The 20,952-nt window shown below is 38.5% G+C and overlaps 1 protein-coding gene across 6 annotated transcripts in view; it reads left to right on the top strand.

Annotated features, from left to right (window-relative positions):
- LOC100643048 (protein sprint) overlaps positions 1 to 20,952 on the top strand; it is a 159,280-nt gene that overhangs the window by 8,540 nt on the left and 129,788 nt on the right. Inside the window, exons 1-2 of one of the 6 annotated variants that reach the window (XM_012312062.3) lie at positions 356 to 1,347; positions 3,043 to 3,287. In XM_012312062.3, coding sequence (XP_012167452.1) covers positions 3,207 to 3,287 — 81 coding nt within the window. In that variant the 5' untranslated portion in view covers positions 356 to 1,347; positions 3,043 to 3,206. Of the gene's footprint in view, positions 1 to 355; positions 1,348 to 3,042; positions 3,288 to 10,605; positions 10,741 to 10,788; positions 10,806 to 17,358; positions 17,634 to 20,952 lie in introns of those variants that run through there. The other 5 variants (XM_048408926.1, XM_020864634.2, XM_020864633.2 and 2 more) reach the window with 5 other exon arrangements.

The following is a 20,952-nucleotide window of genomic DNA, read 5'->3' as shown; positions in this document are numbered from 1 at the left end:
ATCTGTAGCTGTATTCTCGTGCACAAGAAATAATTTGGATTTTTCTGCGTTTATGAGAAATTTTAAGGCGCAGACACACATCGAATACGAATAATATAGGAAAATGTATGTAGCGGCACATGAGTTAGAAGACAATTCAACTTATGTTGTTATTTTGTCTCGGGACATTGACACCGCCTTGACGCAAGAAACGTAACGATAAATAAATTCCAGGTAAAACAATGTCGCCGCTACGTGCAATCGTCGATCAAAGACGAATTCGAATTTTCCGACTCTTCCCCGGCCAGTATAAATAAACGGACGCGATCGCGAGCGAATCAGTTATTAACGAAGTTATAGTCAGTTATCAACGAATTATCAGCGATCTAATTAACGACTCATTAGCGATCCTATTTTCCTAAATATAGTTTGTATACTGATTTATTATTTTAAATATATTCGACGATTTCAACCACAAGCGATAACATTTAATAAATCTCACGATCAAACATCCTACACAAGTCCTTTATATGTATAAAGTAAGGTTCAATAACACTGATGAAAAACATATAAAAGATTTAGCAAGAATAGGAAATACGATATTGTGGAAAATAGCATAATTGCGAAGCATAGGAGAAGGAAGATGTAAGGAAGATCGGAAGTTAAGGATACGATTGTTTGATAGTCTAGTTAGGAGCGTTTTTTCTTTTTACAAACGAGCATACGACGATAGAAGAGATTCAGCGAGCCACGTATCGCTAAAATCAAAGGAGGAGAGAAAAATTCGCGATAGAAACAGGCCCGGGACCAGTAAAATACGAAGAGAAGTTAGGAAGCACCGAGAAAGATTCAACCAGATGGAAATGCAAGAGGATACTAGCGAAACGGGAGATAGTAATATGAAAGTAGAAAGAGAAAAGTAGAAAGAGATTTTTAGAACTAAGAGAATGATCAGGTACAGAGATGATCACGCAAAGGGAATAGAAAATGGAGAGGAAATCTGGGAAGAGCAAAGAGGTAAGGATATGAAACAACGAGGAAGAGAGACGAACGTGAAAAAATCAAAATAAGCAAAAGAAGTTAGAGGAATGGAAATGAATTAAAAGCAAGAGCGAGATTTCGACGATTAATGTAGATATTGAGAAGAATGCAAAGAAGAATGTAAATTATGTGGTGAGTTGAAAGTGGAAAGGTGTGATAAGAAAGTGCAGAATAACGAGAAATAAAGATTCAAATTGGGTAGAGATAGTAAGCGCAAGTGGAGAAGTAAGCCTGGCAAGGTGAAATGAAATTGTACGGAAAAGGAAGAGCGAAGAATTGGCTAGAAAAGAAGAAATATCAGATGAACGAAGAGTAGAAAGGAGAAAGGTAAAAAAAGAAATAGACAGAAGAAATAGATTGATAGAGGTAGATAGGAATAGAATAGAAAGAAGATATTGTACAAAGTATAGAAGAGCGATAAGAGCGGTGATAGTAGAATCTAGAGCAGAGGTTTGAAAATAATTTAGAGTAGAAAAGAGAAAGTGATAATAAAAGTGAGATTAAAGTTAGAAAAAGAGAGAGAGAGAAAGAGAGAGACTGGAAGTGACCGAAATAGATTCGATACAGATAAATATCGTACAGGTATACTGTACAACCAATTGTTTAATAATAATAATAATAGTACTTTGTTATTTTTGTACCTATGGTTTGGTGTAACAAGTATCAACGTCGGTATTCATAAAGTTGAGATATTAATAATTTTAAAGATACGTCCTCTTTACGGTTTTGCTATTTTTTTATCGGAATTATATATGAGAAATTCCAAAATGAAGGATATTAAAATTCGAATGTTAAGAATCTTCCGACTTGAGATCTTTCACTTGGCGTAATTGAAATATTTGCGATATCCTGGATGGTTAAAATTCTTATCGGCGGAAAATCGAATAAAGTGGTTGTTGTGAATTTAGAATTCCCTTAATCGCATCTCGTCCGCGTAACCCCCGATATCTAACGGATGTGCAGTATAATTTACCGCATTGTTGGCAAGGTTTTCACGGAAGAATTTGCTCGGTGTTGTCAGCTAGGCCTGTCCCCTCGTACTCGATCCACCATGAAGTGTAGTGAATTGAATTTAGAGACCGAAAAGCTCAGTCAAGGAGCATCGAGTGGCTATGGATAAAGGTAAACCACGTTAAACGTGAATTTACAATAAATCTCGCCCGTGTGGGGGAGCTTGCGACCGTAGAAAATTCAATTTCACGGGAATTTTAGTCGGAAGCGTTATACGGAAATTGAACGTTTTGTTTGAAAAATTAAACGTTTCTCGATAAATATTTCGCGTTATCGATCTGAAATTTATTTGTCAGGTTTGTCCTCTTTTATGTTTGGCCTCTTCAGTTCTCCAGCGCCTCGATTTTCTAATCTCATTCCTCTAGTTGTTCATTTCAATCCAATTCCTTCCAGTTTTACAATTTTCTAACTCTCTGATCTTCCAGTCTTTCAATTAATTCTGCAACCATCTAATCGTTCAGTTTCCTAATTCTAATCCTCTAGCCTTCTAGTCCTTCGATTCCCCGATTTTCATGTAAACATATCCTGTGTTATTAAAGGTCATCGGTGTCAAGCTTTTTTAACATTCGTCATTCTCTCCCGATTTCTTTCGATCTCTTTCGTGCAAACGATTCGATTACGTTTAATCCGACCTCGTAAATCCAAAGCTCGTGAAACAAGCGTCGTGCAGCGTTGAACGACGACGCTATAAACCGTCGCTTTAGCGCAACTTACGATTTAAATCCTCGGGGCCGGACTGAGACCGATGAAATATCGCTGCAAATTACCGACAAATTTGACGCCAGAAAATTTCGACCCTCACGGCGATGCAAATAATTCCGGAGAAATTTTACGGTGATTGAGACGTACATTGTGAAATTTTTTTTCAAAATAATCCGGCTAACTTCATTCTCTCTCTCTCTCTCTCTCTCTCTCTCTCTCTTATTCGTTCTTTTCTTACGATTTATGATAGTAATAAATTTACACTCTAATGAATATTCATGAGAATGTGGGTGTTCCTTTTTGTTACAGATTACGTAGTTTCGTGGTGCGTGACAATTTTGTGTCCGATTCGTTTATGTTTATATGCTCAGTGGAGAAAATAAGGTGCAATTAAAGTTTCACGGTTTGCATCGATTAATCATCGCGTTCGTGGCTAAGCGGCGTTGAATCTTGATGACTAATATGACAAGAAGATGACGTCATTGGTTCAGAGGGATTTGGCGCCAACACGGAAGAGGGAATCCACCAGCAGTAATGCTTCCAGTTACTTGATGGTGAGTGAGAATACATTTTTTCCGAGTATATTTTAGTACCTGACATAAATTTTAGTAGTAGGTATATTACGGTATCGACTATTCTCTTAATTACTTGTATACAAAAGTTGACGATTGTCCAAAGAAATTACGTAAGGACGTAAGTCTTTGGTGTAAAAATATACATATTAATTGGCGAATAATTATAAAGATAACTTTATTCAACGAATAACCGGTTTTTTCTTCTATGACGATCTAAATGTAAATCGCACGGATATAACATTCCGTGTCATAATATCTTTTTCTAAAGAATACTTTTACATAGCGTTTTGATATAGTTCACAGCTAGTTTCTACTTTAATATGATCGATAATCGATTGAATAATTTAACAAAATTTAACAACAGACATTAGCCCATGAAATTTAAATTTCGAACAAGTGACATTTCAAATACTCCAGCTTAAAAGAACTACGTTTAAACACGCGTACATATGCGAAACATATATAAGACATCGATATTCAAATCTCGAGCTTCGTCCAATCTCTGCCAACTATTGCAACGTAGAAAGCATCGTACCATGTAGCCCGAATCGCTCCCCAAAAACGTGGCTCTATCAACTCCAATCCCATGGAAATACTCTCAGCATAGATTCTCCCTACCATCGTGTTCGTAATCTTCGGGAGAAAATTCTCGCTGCTTTCCCAGTGTTATCGTTGTCCAAATAATTCGTGATATCAGCAACCCCCATTCTTATCGCGCCTACGATGTCCAAGGCTGGCTCTAGATCTAGTCGCGTCACGAGTATCGTGTCGTCGCGACAATAACGAGACGACGATCCCGAAAACTGGAAACGTACTGTGGCGCCTTCCACGACGTCTACGTTTGACCATGAGGAGCGTCGTGACGCGTAGGGTGCGCGTTATCGTTTGTCAAGTGTGTTAGGCCGATGGAAAAGTTTCGCGAAACATCCCTGAACTTCCTCGTCGCCGCCTTTCCTTTGATTATCCGAGCGTGTGCCACGTGTGCCACGTGTCCCTTCCTGTTGACACGATTTCTCTGTGGAATTTTTATGAACGTGGAATTCAGATTATTTTCGGGTTGTTTTAATTTTTTTTAGCGTTTGCCGTAGAGCAACGATAGTAAAAATCGATAAAGAAATGATGATTATGATTTCCGTGATCGTTATTAATGTACTTTTTAGAAATCTTTTTATTTGTTAGATACCTTTTTAAAAAGTATTAGATTATTCTCATCGCTACTATTCGTGTTTATTTTTTCTATTGTCTGTTGAATTTTTATGAGTCTGAAATGTAAATTACCTTAGGCGCTGTTTTAATTGCGGAGGAATTTACGTTTGCATTTAAACTACATTTTTATGGGATTTTTGTTCGCTTCGTAGATACCTTTCTTCGATAGTTACAGTACGCTGTTAGATTATTCTTGTTGCGATATTTATGCTTATTCTTCTATCTCTCTATATTTTTGTTTATGGTATATTCAGTTCGTTATCCCCTTTAGGATCCGTAGCAGGGGACATGAAAAATGAAAGAATGGAATAGCATAGTTCTACCATCTTCATATTCCTTATTTATTTATCTCTTTTATTCTCAGGCTTGAATTCTTCACCTATTTCCCTGATAAAGCTAACATGATGAAAATAAATAAATAAATAAGTAATCATGTTTTCATTTCGACAAAAGTGCACTTCCACACTTTTACTAATTTCAAACCCCAAAAGACTCTACGCCAACGATCACAATATGCCTATTTCATAATTTACAAACATGTCACACTTTTCCAACTGTTCTGTAAAATTTCGTTGCACATATTCACTTCAAATCACCCTAAAATACTACCCATCCCCCAGCCGCTATTTCCACCCCCCCCCCTTACTTACTCTCCGGCCAAATTACTCTATTCCACGTCACCTCCACTTCTTCTCTCCCTTGTAAAAACTCTCTAACATCGCCATTTTCACCGCGTGCAAACCATTCTCTCGCGCGTTTCCCATTAATGGGACGCATCTTTTCTTTCGGACTAAGCGCCCCCTATCTCGCGCGCTCGAGTTCGCTTCCGGCGAGCATTTTTCGGTATTGAACCGGCGCTGCGTGGTCGGAATTTTATAAACGGCGGGGAAAATATATCCGGGACGAGGAAAAGCGCGCTGGGGGTTGGATGGCTGGAAAGGTATGCAAAGGGGCAAAAAGTGAAGCATCGCGACGTCGGTAGCGGTGGCCTCGATGGGGTCGACAAGGAGAAACGCAAAGTCTGCGAAATCCTATTTAATGCAAATTTTGTCATGCACCAGAGCGATATCTCGTCGTTGTAAAATTAATGTTCCCGATGTTTCCTTTTCATTTCCGCCACTGTCGCCCCGCCGCGATCCTCGAAATATGATGGATGGCCAAAAATCTCGCCCCAGGTCGATTTACAGACTCCTTTGTTTCGAATTCTCCTAGTAGCAACGGAATCATTTAGATTAGCTTGGATAAATTGAAGATGTGGTAGACGATATTTTCTTCATCTCTTTTCTTTTTTCCCTCTTTTTCTTTTTATTAATAGATTCCAAAGTTTTGTGCATTTACGGGTAATTTGGAGATGCAAAGATGCACACAAAATGTAAAATTGTATAAAATATCAAAATCATAGGGCTTCTCTTAATATTTAGTAGATGAAACAATTTTCTATTCAAACTTCGTCTCCATTTTCATAGAAATATGAATTTGTATAAATATCCGCGATCTATTTGTTAACGTTGTTTTGGAGTTTTATACGATGATTTGTAGGAAGCGAATGTTCCATACGTCGACTGCCATCAAACTTGTCGATGAAAAAAAGATTCGCTTCTCGTAGTTCAGCGAATCCTTCTTAGAATTAAAAATTGCGTATTTTCTCTACGAAACCGTGTACGATTTCTTAATACAAATAAAATTCAGTTTATGGATATCGAAATATAACGTGAATTTTTTCGATCGATCATCCGAAAGGTACAATTAGACTTGGCCGCTGGAAGGATGTCCGTGACAACCGCGTTTCAGGGTAGAGGCAATTAGGTGAAATTTGAATGGGTCTAGCTATCTGGACGATTATGCGTGAGCACGAAGTCCATCCCCGCGTCTTTCGCCCTTATGGGGATTGTTACGTCCCCGGGCAGCTTAAAAACGCTTTAACTTGCCGTACGGATAAGAACAGATGGTTCTCCTGTCCCCACGGAAACATACAAGCCATGCGAGTTAATGCTCGCTGGAATATTCAAAGGTAGTCACGGAATCACTATTTTTCACGGAGCGTCGCCTTCCAGTACGCATTAAAGAAATACGCCATTTTTCTCCTTTTTCTTTCTTTTCTTGACGGCCGTATTTAAAATACAATAACAAAACTTACAGTGGGATATTGGAATTTTCTCAAACGGTAATCCACCTCTACTTGTCCGTGCATTATTTCTCAAAAAATTCCACCTCCTTTGCATATTAGATTCTCTCTCTTGCATATTAGAATCTGAAGATTCTATCGATCTGAGAACAGGTTCATAGACACGTAATCTGATTTATCTGAAAAACCAGATCGATAGGTTCCTCTACGTCCAACGTTATATTTCATTTTCCTGATGGCGAGGTTGGCTCTATGAACGACGAAGGGGGGCTAAAACGATTTCCAAAGCTCAGAGGAAGGCTTAATCCGATGATTAATTCAATTAACGGCGACTGCACGATCGATCTGACACTGCACGGTTTCAGAGATCGGCAGACAGGACCTTAAGCTTCATTTGCATACCGGTTGATTCTCGAGCTGCGGCGGAAGCCTGTTTCGTCCTTGAGGCCGTAGTTTTCCATTAAAAGCGCCGTACATGGTGTCTTGCAACGATTTATTGCCGGACATTAGGAAAATAAGCGACGAACGCTATAAAAATATAAGAAATAGAAGGAGAATCTCTTCGCACAGTAATTGAATAGTCGTTATAAAAAAAAAAAAACAAAGTCAGTTTTTAAAACCAGTCCATCTTTATTACCAAACTTGTTACTTTTATACAAGGGACATTTGTAATATCTACTGTAACTCATAGCTTCTAACTTGTTTTATTCGTTTAATGGAGGAATTTTTCTAGGCTGTTTGAAGCTACGATGCGAATTTCGTGAAATCGTACGAATAATGTTAATCGAATTTGGCAGCGAGTGAAAAGGTTAAAATCGAAAACGAGAACAGTCGGAAATAATACAAAATAACTGATAGATTATTGGAAAAATTGGAGAGCGATAAAATGAAACGATTTATTACCAGTAGATACATAGGATTTACCGTGCTACAGATGGTCAATCTTATTTCTTCGAGTACAATCAATTACAAGAAAGTAAGTGAGATGGAATTACGGTGTTTGGATTGAAAAAGTTGAAACGCAGTCTGAGAACAATGATTCTTCGACACCCGGTGCACTTCAATTGTACCAGATCGAAGGCCATCTTCGCAGACACCGGTTCCAATGTCTAGAAAGTTTCCTGTCAGCCGACCATCGATACACTTTCGATCCTCTCGGCTTTACTTCGTCGCGGCGAATCTCCTGCTGTAATTAGCTGAATCCTCTTCGACCAGCTCGAGGATGTTCAATGCTCCTTGAGAAAATCGGTGTTTCGGTTGGTGCTTTGGTAAACTGCAGATACACTGGATCGTGGTATTTAAACGTTTTATAACATTACGAGATGCTCAATAACAATCACACATAGCGTAAATTAAATAAAAAAAATTCAAATCGTATGGAACGATCAGTTACAAATTATATCAGAACAGTTACAATCTACGATTCATCGAATCGTATATTTCTTTTATTCGATTCTCGCTTCGCGTGTTACATACTTCGAAAATCCAAAGATACACGCGGGATGGAGAAAGCTCGAGAGATTGTATCGTAAAAATCGCCATAAAATTCTGAATAATAAATTCGTCTACCCTTTAATCCCGCCATTCGATATTTCAACGAACTGGAATTAATTTCACCGGAAACTCGCAACTCGAGTAAGTCTGTTCGTTATTCTGCGAGAAAAAGCGCGAGAGTGAAGGAAAGGTATAGGGAAAAAAGAAGAAAAAGAAAAAAAAAGAGAGAGCACTAAAGGCGAGTGAATTTTCAGGCGAGTGAACGCCTATCGCGTCGCTACGGCCCATCGACGTGGAAGAAAGTCGAACGCACCGCGGCCGAGGGTGGAAGAGGAACGCGCGAGGAGCCGATAAATTCTTCGTTCAATCAAGTTAAAACGATGCTAAATTATTTGGAAGGACATAACGGTGCTAAAAGTCGAGGCCTTAAGAACGGTATACGTGTGTACAATCGTTTCGTGGGATTATATTTTTCCGTGTTTGGGGATGACAGGAAATGTTCTTCCGCGGCTGAGAGCGCTCCTTTATGTCGTCGCCTTAGGCCTCGGTCACACGGAAATTTTTTAATTCGGCACACTGCTATTCTTGTATCTCGATATAATTATTTCTACTTAATTAACATACTATATCTTTATTTGATTTCAGAATCAGATATGTATTTTTATCAACCTATTTATCTCGTTTATATCACCCACCCAATCTTTAATTTCGAAAAGGAAATTATAACGAGGAAAATTATCGGTACGTAAAAATAATGAATCATACATTTTATGAAAATGCATTATTTGTCACGGATGACAGAACTAACGCTCGTGTGACCGCAGCCTTAAAGGCGAAGCCTTTAACTGCGGAGGTGGTCAACCCTCGAGCGACTCGAGTATCGCGAATTCTCGCTGAAAGGGCCCGGAGAAATTGCGTTCTAGCTCGCAATTTAGTTGGTCCTCCTTTTTTTTCCTTTTTCTTCTGGAGTAGTCTGATACCATAGTTGAGGAGATATAATTCTGGTGGTTGTACCAGGCGAATAATACAGGGAAAAAGTTTTTTCTTTGCTTGTGAAAATTATTATGTCTTCCCTCTGTATTCCCTCAATTACCGACGTAATATTATCGGCAAATCTTCACGTAGTTAAGAAACACGTTTTTACAATCGTAAAATGTATTCTATTAAAAAATACCGTCGATACATATGATGCATCATTTTTATATAATGTGTTCAAAAATATCCCGACGCATACTTATTTCCTCGCGAGATGCACCTTAATCGTAAAATGTAATTTTACGCTTTTATTCGAGTCTCATTGCTTTACGATTGTCTGCAAGATTATGAATTTTCATAAATATCCCCGCTCTACTAATCGGTAATAGTGTTAGATCAATACTGGTGTTTCTTTCCCTTTTTTTTTTTTTTTTTTTTTATATCTTCGTTAGTAAATTTCAATTTTCCAAAGGTTTTCGTATGACATAAAAATAATTATATAGAATGTATCGATCGTATATCACGTAGAAATGTGTAAGATCTGTTACAAAATTCTTTCGCTGGTCAGTTGTGTCGTTTGTGGGACAAAAGTGGCACGAAATCATTTTTGTTTGGACTCAGATGTTGCTATGGAAATTGAACGATGGGTCGGCGGCACGTTCGTATCGATTCTCAGGGACGAGTACACGTCTCGTGTACTCGTGGCTGCACATTCGTGTTAAAGTTCAGTTCACTCACCTGCTCTGATCGTAAGAAGGTTGCTTACGATCGTACGTGTGACGAAATCGTGTGTTCAAGCGCTGAATTACGGAAATTAATTTTACACCGCTAATTATTAAAACTCGTCTTCGTTCGCGAAAAGGTATAGACGTCACAAACAACGTTCGAAATCCTCTCCAACTCATTATTTCGAATTAGAACATTTCGAAGGCTAATAACGTAATTTTTAAATTAAAAGAAGAGTGGAAATTTTCAATGAGAAATATTAAAAATCTCATAAACAATCAACAACATCTTCGTAATTCCATTTTAAACGTTCCAAATACTAAAAATGCCATTGTTTCAAAATAAAAATAAAAGACAGAAGACTCTTTAACAAAGAGAGGTAAAATTATTCGTCAAAACGATATTAATAATGTTATGAACAGTGTCTGAAACTTCCTCGAATCTCATAATTCCATTGCAAACAGTGACAGATTAATAATACTATCGCGTGGATATAAAAATTAAAATAAATATTATATTATCTATTCCATGGAAACAGTACAAGAGCGTGGAATCGTACGGAGCCAAGGATTTTCAGAAAAGTGGTCGCTCGGTAGTATCGATCGGTTCTCTGTCGGATCGGTAATAAAAAGGCGCTGACAGTTTGTTCTTGTTCTCCTCTCTTTTTACGTTATTCTCGGAATCGCGTCAATTGTATCGTGTAAAGTGCAATTCAGAGTCGCGTGTGCGTCATTCGTGTGAAATTAGCATTGTTGTTATGCGAGTCGTTGAAACGTTGGTAGTCGCTGTTTGACAGTGTTTATAGTTGTAGAAAGGAAATCGAGCGGTATCACGGTGATATCGTCTGTCAGAAAACGGAAGTTGCTGTTATCTTCGCGCGAAGACGAGAGGAAACAGCGTTCTCCGGTGAGTGACCGGATTCCAGTGGTTTTTACTAAATCGATCGCGCTTCTTGTGCACCTTGACACCCGGTATGTAGTAATTTCTCTTATTAAAATCTAATAAATTTTCTTCCGTATCAACATCCTTTAAAAAATTTCTCGAATCAACGGGATATTGAAGTAATCCCGCAACGTAGAGGATTAACATATTCGTATTGGCAATCTAAGAGCAGGAAGCTTTTGGAAGCGCTATCATTCGGTGTAAATAATATAAATTATACCAAAGAAAAGATAAATAAACAAACAGAATGTTTATAATTCCTCTCTGTTAATTAATTCTACTTTTGTTTTGTTAACATTTTTATTCAGACGAAGGCCAGTTATCTGTAAGTGTGGAAGAAATTTCTTAAAAAATTAAATCCTTTAAAATTCATCTTACAACAGCTACGATGTCCGAAATTCGTTCTCCATGTACAATAAAAAATCTCTTGGTTTAAAATCAATTAATCTTCTGTCGTGTCACTGTTCTGTGAAAAAAGCCACGAATATTAATTTTCAATTGTTAGTCATTATATATTGCGAGATATCTTCTTGCTTACCGCTGACCAATAGCGACGACAAAACTCTTTTTCTGGTTACATTCGCCTCTTGTCGATTGTTACTAAGATTACCGATAATTAGTAGATGTTCGTTGATAACATAAGAAGGCTTAATTATAAAACTTATACATTTTGTTAAGCGAGTTATTAAAGCATATATAAATACATGTAAATTTCACAGTTAATCTTTTTGTGCTTCACAAGAAACTACAGGAAAAACTTCAGCCACCGATAATGATTATCGGTAACCAAAATAAAATTCGGGTCATCGATAATGGTTACTGGTAACCAAACAAAATTCCTGGGTATTTATAACCGGTTACTGATAACCAAAATTAAATTTCCCTCGATAGCAACTACTGGCAATGAAAACAATTTTAATCCTTTGTAATGGTTATCCGTAAGCAAAATTTCTTAATTAAAAATATTAACTCGTATACCAGAACCTTTAAAATTCATCTTACAACAGCTACGATGTCCGAAATTCGTTCTGCATGTGGAATAAAAAATCCCTTCGTTTAAAATCAATTAGTCTTCTGTCGTATCACTGATCTAGGAAAAAGGGCCACACGGCGTAACTATTACAAACGAACCGGCCCTCGGTTGAAACCATAATCGACACGGTAGAACGGAACGAGATACGGGATTAAATCGGAGATGGTGAAAAATCGTGGTGGAGAGAGGCGGCTTAACACTAACAACCGTTTCGCGCGTGCATCATTCCGAGCAAATATCGCCATCAAATCGAGCATCGCGTCAACAATTTTTCCATCCCCTCGTATTTCAGCCGGTAGTCGGCCGATTAATTCTTTTCCCGGCCACGAATAGCCCCAGGCGCGATTAATTAATTCCGTCGGTTGTGAACGCATGCCGGCAGAGCTGGAAAACACGGCAATTTCGTCGGCTTGGGATCGATCGTTCGAAACGTATGCGTGCAACCGATTCCGATAACGAAGATGATAACGAGAACAGCGTTCGACTAGCCCGATCGAGAATAGTTTCCAGTTACATCGTTGAAAATCCACGAATAAACGTTTTCGGTCGATCCTCGACGGTTGATCTGTCCACCGGCTTGGTTTTTGGTCAGAATTCCTTTTGGGAGATAGTAGCTGAAAGTTATTAGATTGTCCGAAATGTTTCTTTCGTTTTATAAGGAAATAATAGACGCACAATGTTTTCTGTTTTATATTAGTTTATTGAATTATGCACGTATATAATAATAGAAATAGAAGGAAATGGATCATACCTATAAAATAAAATAATATAAAACAGAAATTGTTTTTCATCTATTATCACCTTATAAAACGAAAGAAACTTTTCGGACAACCTAATACATCTGCTAAGTTGCGGTTTCTTCGATTTTAATCCTGTTATGCTTATGACAGTATATCGCGGACGATGGTTTAATTTTGTGTTAATCGTGTAACGATCGGATGTGCATATTTATGCATGGTTTGTAAATCTACATGAAATATTATTTAATTTCCTGTGTAGGATAAACGAGCCTCTCAAACGTCAGACTGATGATAACTTTGTATCCAGTTTTTCCTTTTTATCCATATATATATATATATATATATATGTCACATTCTATCGTTCGATATAAGAAGATTAATATCTACATCGAATTTAATTATCAAATATAATTTGAGGAAAATTAATTTAGTATTGCTATTAATTTTCTTTTAATATTATATAGCTTAGTTAGAGCAAATAAATTAGTTTCTTTCTTTTTATCCATATATATATAATTATTAAATATAATATAATTATATATATATAACTAATGTCCTTTTTTTAATTACAAGAAATGTCTTCTTTTCAAGAAATATTTCCACAAGTTCGTTAGTGAGACAAAATGTATTCAGATATCGCCGCCTGCCTTTATTTTTCAATTTTAATCATTTGAACTTCTGAACTTGTGGAAATATCAAAAAGTTGGGAATAGCTGTGTTTGGAAATGGGGAATAATTATTTTAATTTTCAGATATATTCTGAAACGAGTGATAAAATTTGATACGCTATCGATGAATCAACGTACGTTATCGCCTCGCGTTTACTATTTTTGTAGCGATATCCACTTTACAGTAGACGCTGATAATAATTAAACGATTATCGAGGCTAGATCGTTTCGTATTAAAATCGGAATTTGAGTTGTGGAAAATACAGACGTAAAGTGTGTTCTTCGTGCCTGTCGCGCGTAAATGAAACTAGCGTGAGTTAAAGCAATCGCAATGTCACTGCATGCTTGAGAAATAATTGAACGTGGAATGGAATAAAATAGAATCGCGTGAAAAACGAAGAACTGCTGTTTAATCTGATTCTGTGAAAAAAAAGGGGTACGCACGATGGCTTGCAGAAAATTCGATACGAATGAACGCAGCCTTTTTGATTACATGGAAAACGTGACGAAGTATTTGCTAGAAATCAGTCGTAAGAATGACATAAGCGACGAAGATTTTGCCAGCAACTAGACCGACAATAAGATCTCAAGGTTTGATCACTTGCCACAACTTCCTCTTCAATTAATACACACGATATCAAACTGTATCCACACAACTTGAATAAAAATGAAACGTCAGAAATCAAGTTTTCTTATAAAAGCCAAGATGTTGAGACTTCATCGCGTACCCCAACTTTCTATTTGATTAACGAGCACAATATCGTGTCTTATCCGAATTTTACTTTGTTCAAACTTTATTTATTTCTTTTAAATCGGCTCTCCCTCTATCTCTTCACAATCATAGACAAAATTAGAACCTGCACCGCAGAGTTAAACGTCCGTAACCAGCATCGATCAGGATCAATTCCTCGATAATCGAGATTCTCGTCACGCGCACTGGATCTCGTACAGCTCATAGATTCACCTTCTCTGAAGTCTGTTTCTTTCCTCGCAGCTGCGTCTTCGTTACTCGCGCTGCACTGGCGTACGAAGACACGCGTGTACGTTACTGTATAATATATGTACACTCGGGAATATACTCTTCATCTTCTTCTCTTTTTCATTCTCTGGTTGTCTTATCATCCTTGGTGTCGTGTGTTCGTGGACACACAGAGGCTGGCAAATAAATGGTGGCCACGGGAAACACGTAACATTGCCGATCGAGTGCAGCTGTCGTTGTACACCGTGTGTACCGATAGTTTCGAATTGCAGGTGTGAAATTATAGGGTATTTTTGAGTTGAGCTCAACAGAGGCTGTCTACCGTGCTTCGATCAGATTGTGATAGAAAAAGTAGCGTTTTGTTTCAAGATTTCATCGTGCTTGGAGCCTGAGGGTTTGATTTCGAGAGGGATAGGGTCGGTTCGTCTCGTGATTTCTATCGTTTGAACTGTATAGCGTTCTTTTTCTTTGCTTTGGGTCACGTGGAATAGGTGGGTCGATACTTTTTGGCGAAAGAACGGGAAAAAGAGAGATCGCGTTGGTCATGGTATCTGTGCGTATAAAATTTCAATTTCAAATTTCATTCAAATTCCATTGATTTCGGTATTCAATAATTCAGCATTTCGTACAGTTTCAAAGAACGAGAAAGATTACGGACACCCTATGAATTCTATTCTATCGTGATATTACCTCTTACCATTTCTCGCTACCCCATATTTCATCTTTTTTCGGCGCAACGTACGACACGACACACGAAGATTAAGAAAAAAATTCCAAACCGAAGAATCACCTCGATCCCTGTTTCTACCCTCTGAAATCCTCTTGGTTGACCTTCGATCTCTTCCATTCGAGACACCCTATAAACGATCCGCTTCCGGTTCGTCGTGTCCTTATTAAACGAATCTTTTCAGCGGCGCACCGAACATTCGACTTTTGCGGCGACAAGAGTCGTCCACCGGACGCGCGTGTTCTACGTTTATTTGCACGGGTTGGACTATGTGCGTGCATCGTCTATTACGATAACGAGCAGCCAACACCAGGGCCCGCTTAATTGTCGTTTGTGCTACCTAATCGTTGTCGTACTCTCTTTACTAGTGGCTACGAGCTGGTATAAACACGGGGCGAAAACAAGCAACTGTAGCGCGTTACATGCGAATGCGATTGCGGATTCAGTTTCCCTCAGGAAAATTTTTAGTAGATATTGAACGAGCACGATTGATCTATTTAGTCGTACTTTATTGGCTTGGTAACTAAGAGATTGCGGATTTTGTCAATAGGTGGTATTGATAAAAGCCGCAATCACTTAGTTGACAAGCTAACGGATTATATTAGGTCGTCCGAAAAGTTTCTTTCGTTTTATAAGGAAATAATAGACGCACAATGTTTCTTGTTTTATATTTGTTTATCGAATTACTCGCGAACATAATAATAGAAATAACACGAAATGGATCATACAATAATATAAAACAGAAATTGTTGTTCATCTATTATCACCTTACGAAACGAAAGAAACTTTTCGGGCAACTTAATAGAAGAAGAAGAATATTTATTTATACTACTCGTCACGTGTTTATTTATCGTAATATTAGCGAGGCTTTTACGTTAATCTCCGAAATAAACTGAAGAATGAACGACTTTGTTACACGATGTAATTGATATATCATACAACTACATCGTAGTTCAATGTTTCGCATTAGTTCGCAATCTTCCTGTCGGTAATTAGTTCTAATGATCGCATCAGAACAGAAAAATCATAATTCATCGTTAAGCTAACTAGGAACGAAGGAAATAGGGTTAACCCCATCGCGTGACAACCCTCCGAAGTCAGGACATTGATCCTACAGTTGATGGATCGTTGATTAATCGACTACATAACAGAATACTGCTACGCAGTATATTCTCGGGTTCCCTGTACGAAGTTAGGTAATTCCTCTGGGACCTGGGACAGCGATCGTATATGGGGTTCCCAAATTCTTTGTCCCGTGTATCCACGTCGTGGCAGGCAGCGTATGGACAGAATAAAATATGAAGTGATCTATGTGTATGGGTGCGTTATGCAAGCTAACAGACCATTGGACGTAAGACATACATCGTCGGCTATCTCGAGCGGTGATCTGAATGACTGTGTTCTGCTTTGCTTGCTTCTACCGGGTAGACACGCAGAGTTCGCTAGCGATAGCTTCGATCCATTAAACGTGAATCATTCGAATGCGTTATCTAGAGCAGAGTATTCTAGAGAAAAGATAAGCGTTTTTGCTTACTATCCGGATGCTTGGATACGCAGATATTCGAATCTAAGATTGACAAATATAAAAATTATAATTCGCACTTTCGAACAGAAAAATTGAAACTCAAACCTTCCAGTATAAAAATTCAGATTGAAGCTTTTAAAAGCCAAGATTATAAAATTAGTTTGACAACATAGCGCAATAATTATTGACGAATTTTCTTATTAACAACGTCGTTCGAACTCCTCTATATACTTTCCTATTGATCCATTTTCTTCTCTTTTCTTCGCGCAATGGTATCTCGATTTCTACACCTTGTCACACGTCACACCTGAGACACCGCCGTACTTTCCAGCCGTTCTTGTACATCGACAAACTTGTTCTATCGTCCAACGAACGAACCTTCTCGCATAAATCGCGAAACCCATTCGCACGAATCAAAATGTTCAAATATTCCGAGCGATAATATCCATTCGAAAGAGCCGAACTTCGTTAACCTATTCGACTACAAGATACGAGGCTCGAACAGTCTAAATCCTGCAAAGGCAACGAAATCGATTCTATCCGCATTTGCCGCTACCAGTTTCGACAAAATGCCACCAGACGTAAATCAAACAAAGTCTATTCATACGTTGTAAACACACGGCCAAGCTTACGTACGAAACTTGCAAGCTTTCGTGAAAAGTTTCGCGTTATTCCGGGCGTACTCGATGAATTTAATTAAACAAAGGCCGGAATCGAATGAAACGCCGCGACAACGGTACAACGTGTTGCACGACGTCGACGACAGCGGCCGGTGCTGATTGGATCTAATCCGTTTAATTCGGGGAATGAGTTTCAGCGGACCATTTTAATTCGAGCCGTCGTCGTGTCGCGTTTGCTCTTCTTCTGCGAGTTCCGCGACGCGAAGGGGGATTGGCAAGCCTGCTCGCGCCGCGAGGCCAGCCATCGTGTTCGCAGTTTAACGATCGCGCCGGGAGCCCCGCAGAGTTTCCACGCGTTACGGTTATTAGGGACCCCGTGTGGGTCGCCTTGTCTCGAACGCATACATCCGAGAATTCGCTCGAGAATCTCTCGATGATCGTAAGTTGTTACAAGTTGGAAGGGGAAAGCGAGGAAAGGAGATCGTCGACAGGGAACGTCTTAGCCTGGGAACACGGACGCTATGATCTAATCATGGAGATCGAGAACTGGTGGAGGAAAGAATTGGTAGAAGATTCGAGTTCTATATGTTTATGTACCTCTATACAGCGGCTCGCGAATATTTTTACAAATTTCTATGAAATATCTGTACATGTTTGTGATCGTGAATATCGGTATTCGTATGTTTCGGAGTGGCGCAAGTCGATAGAAAGTTTCTCTATTTGGGCAAGTTCTATTTCAAGTAGCTCTAAATTAGACCAAAGCCCGATTCAGTGTATGGTAGCTAATGTTCCTGTCCACTCTAATTCGTCTTCAACCGCTTCGAATAACTATAGTTTCTGAGAAGTTGCTCCGGAATGGTCTAACTTGCTCTGACTGGCGTCATATCTTCTCAGATCATATAGACCCGACGTGCATAACTAACTTTCCTTTGAGATCCAGCTAACCAGCGCAGAAACTTTAACAAGAAGTTAAAAAGTCGAAATTAGGGAAAGGGTGAGAAATTCCAGCAATTTACTTGAGAAATTTAACGAAAAGTAATTTGGAGACAACTGGGAGACAAAGTCAATTAACGAAACATTTGCAAATGAAAATTAATACGAAGGTACAAAGGCGACGAAGTTTAACAGGTCGATTCGATCTTATTTCCAATCTAATCTGAACGAAGCAACGAATAATTAACAAATAGAAATTGTTAAAGCGTAGAATTGAAGGAGTTTCCTCGTCGACCCAAACCTAAATTTAATTCCAACATAATCGGAATTAAGCTACGAAAATTTCAAAAATAGAAACTCACGGAAGAATTTGCACAAAGTGAAGAAAGTTTGCTTGTCAACTCTAACCCCAACTAACTGAACCCAAGCAAACTGAAGCTAAAACTAACCCGAACGATGCAGCGAAGAGTCAGAAAACGGAAATTAATAAGCAAGAAGGTGGCCTGAGTTTACTTGCCCCAGAATCGTGAACTCATATCCAAAAGAATCATAACATGGTCTTTGAAGGAAGTTTCTGCGACCCTGACACGTTTGCAATTTTTAATAAACCCCATCACGGGTATAAAAAGAAGTAGCAACGAAACGGTGTCAATCTATTTCCATCTATTTTCAAGGCGAGAATAAGCCGCTACTTTTCTGCCCCCTGCCCCCTGCACTTGGTACGACCGTGGCCGAGTTACGTATAATGGTGTTCTCTTATTCGCGGTTTTTCCTCCCTCGGTGTGCCCCATGAAAAATGCAGCGACGATTTTCGAGGTCCCCACGTCCGTGACCAAGATCGAGATTCAAGCGTTAGGTCCACCTTTTTTGCATTGTAAGCCGCGCTATCTTCATTTAAGATAGTGCGCAAGACAGCGTTCTGAATGACAATGGACCGGAAGGGTGTCGGTGTTATTTATGCATTCATCCGCGTGCTTTTCCGATCCTTTGTCATCGCACGAGGTTCTTCAGCTTGTTATTTAAATGCATATTTTTTTCTTTCCTCTTTTTTTTTTCTAGAATATAGAAGATGCATCTGCAGTTTGGGACAAATGAGTTGATGAAACGTATCGATCTCTTTAACTCGAGGGTGTCTTTTATAGTCCTAATTGGTAATTTCAGTCGATTGGTTTGCTGCGTGTATCGGGTTAGGAGGAGGATTGTAAATTGTACTTATTACGAGTGGTTTCTGCTTGAATTATTCTTTTCTTGTGTTTCTCGCTTCTGTATAAAATCTTATAAATATGTATCGCTTAATATCAAAATCAATTTTAGTCGATCGATTTCCTATGTGTATTGGGCTGAGAGGGGGATTATAAATTGTATATTGCGACTGCTTTTTCCTTGAATTATTCTCCTCTTCTATTTTTTGTTTCCCTATAAGAACTTGTAAATATTATTTGATATGTGAAAATCATCTTGCTGATATTCCATAAATTCCTACACAATTTTTAACGCGAATAGATTCTCTCTACACGATTTGAATAAAGTTGGAGTATAATTCGAGGAGAATTTCACTGAGCTTTTTAGAATGCAAGAGAATCTGACAATCGATTAATATGCACGCGGCGAGCGAATTATAAAAATTGGATTATTTTGGAAATAATCGTGCGGTATGGTAGAGAGAGTTCAATGGAAGTTCATCGAACGAGACGTCGATCATTTCTACGGGTTCCATCGGATTTCTAGCGAGAAAGATCGACGAAGGGTTTCCGTTGCTTTGGCGAATCCATCGATTTCCATCGGCTTTGCGAGCAAAGCTTCGACAGCCGGAATATCTAACCGGCGTCCTATGGGGTTCCATGCTTCGTTGCTCGCATGACTCACCCCGAATACACACGAGGATCCGTGTGCAAGCCAAATATTCGCGAATCGAAGGCACACGGTTATGCGTCTCTTGCTTCCGTCGCGCTAAAAGCGTCTGTATTCCACGAAAATCACGTTTCCGCCGTTAATATTAGCTATTTGTTACTTTCAGCCGAGAATTGGTAAATTCGAAACGATATTTAGATTTGTTTGAAAAGAATTCCTAGATTTGAAAAGAATTTTTGGATTTGGAATGTTAACTGGATATTATTTTTAAAGTAAAATCAGCGTTAATTAATTTTTAAAAGATATCATACTTCAACGTAAGCTCATGATCTTATCAAATATTAGATCAAATATAAATGAATCATAAATCATAAGGGAAAATAAGAAATAGTCGCAAGCTCTCTTATCAAATCTACGATATAATCAAAAAATACCAAATGTCACAATTTAGAAAATAAATGTAACCCGAGGGAAACAACGAAGAACGTTCACGAGCTCTTTTAAAAACACCACAAATGGTCTAAAAACACGAAAAGCCCACGGTTAAGGGAAGAGTTAACTTAGAACTGATTAACAAATGACAAAGGATATTCGCAAGCCACCTGTAAACAGAATTACACTTCAAACTCTTGATATTCGACCGACATGCAACAAAATGATGGAATCGGACAGCGATGGTATAGGAGAGGACACGAATTTTCAAAAGACAACGACGTATCTTGTTATCTGTCAATCGAGTCTCACTGAGGCGGACGGGTATGAAAATTTCAGAAATAGTCTGAGATTTCTGGCGCGGGGGATGATGTACCCGTGTCACAGGGGAACTCGATACACGTATCGACAGATCGCGGGGTTGTGGCTGGGGTGAATTGCAATTACATTCTCAGGATGACCCTTTAAGGTCGCGTGTTCGGCGAGGGTTTTGACGATATTTAAATTCCACTTGAAACGATGCATCGTACTCGACTCTGTAACTCGTTATTTCGATGAAGTTTGACGTTAAGTACGAAATATTCCGAAATTATGCTTATTTTCTACTCAATTTCTTCCTATAGATTTCGAAATAATCGTTAATTGTTATTTAGCATATAATTTATTTA

The sequence above is a fragment of the Bombus terrestris genome, chromosome 9 (assembly GCF_910591885.1).
Source record: "Bombus terrestris chromosome 9, iyBomTerr1.2, whole genome shotgun sequence".
In the NCBI taxonomy this organism is placed as follows: Eukaryota; Metazoa; Arthropoda; class Insecta; order Hymenoptera; family Apidae; genus Bombus; species Bombus terrestris.
This window is presented reverse-complemented; position numbering and strand designations above follow the sequence as displayed.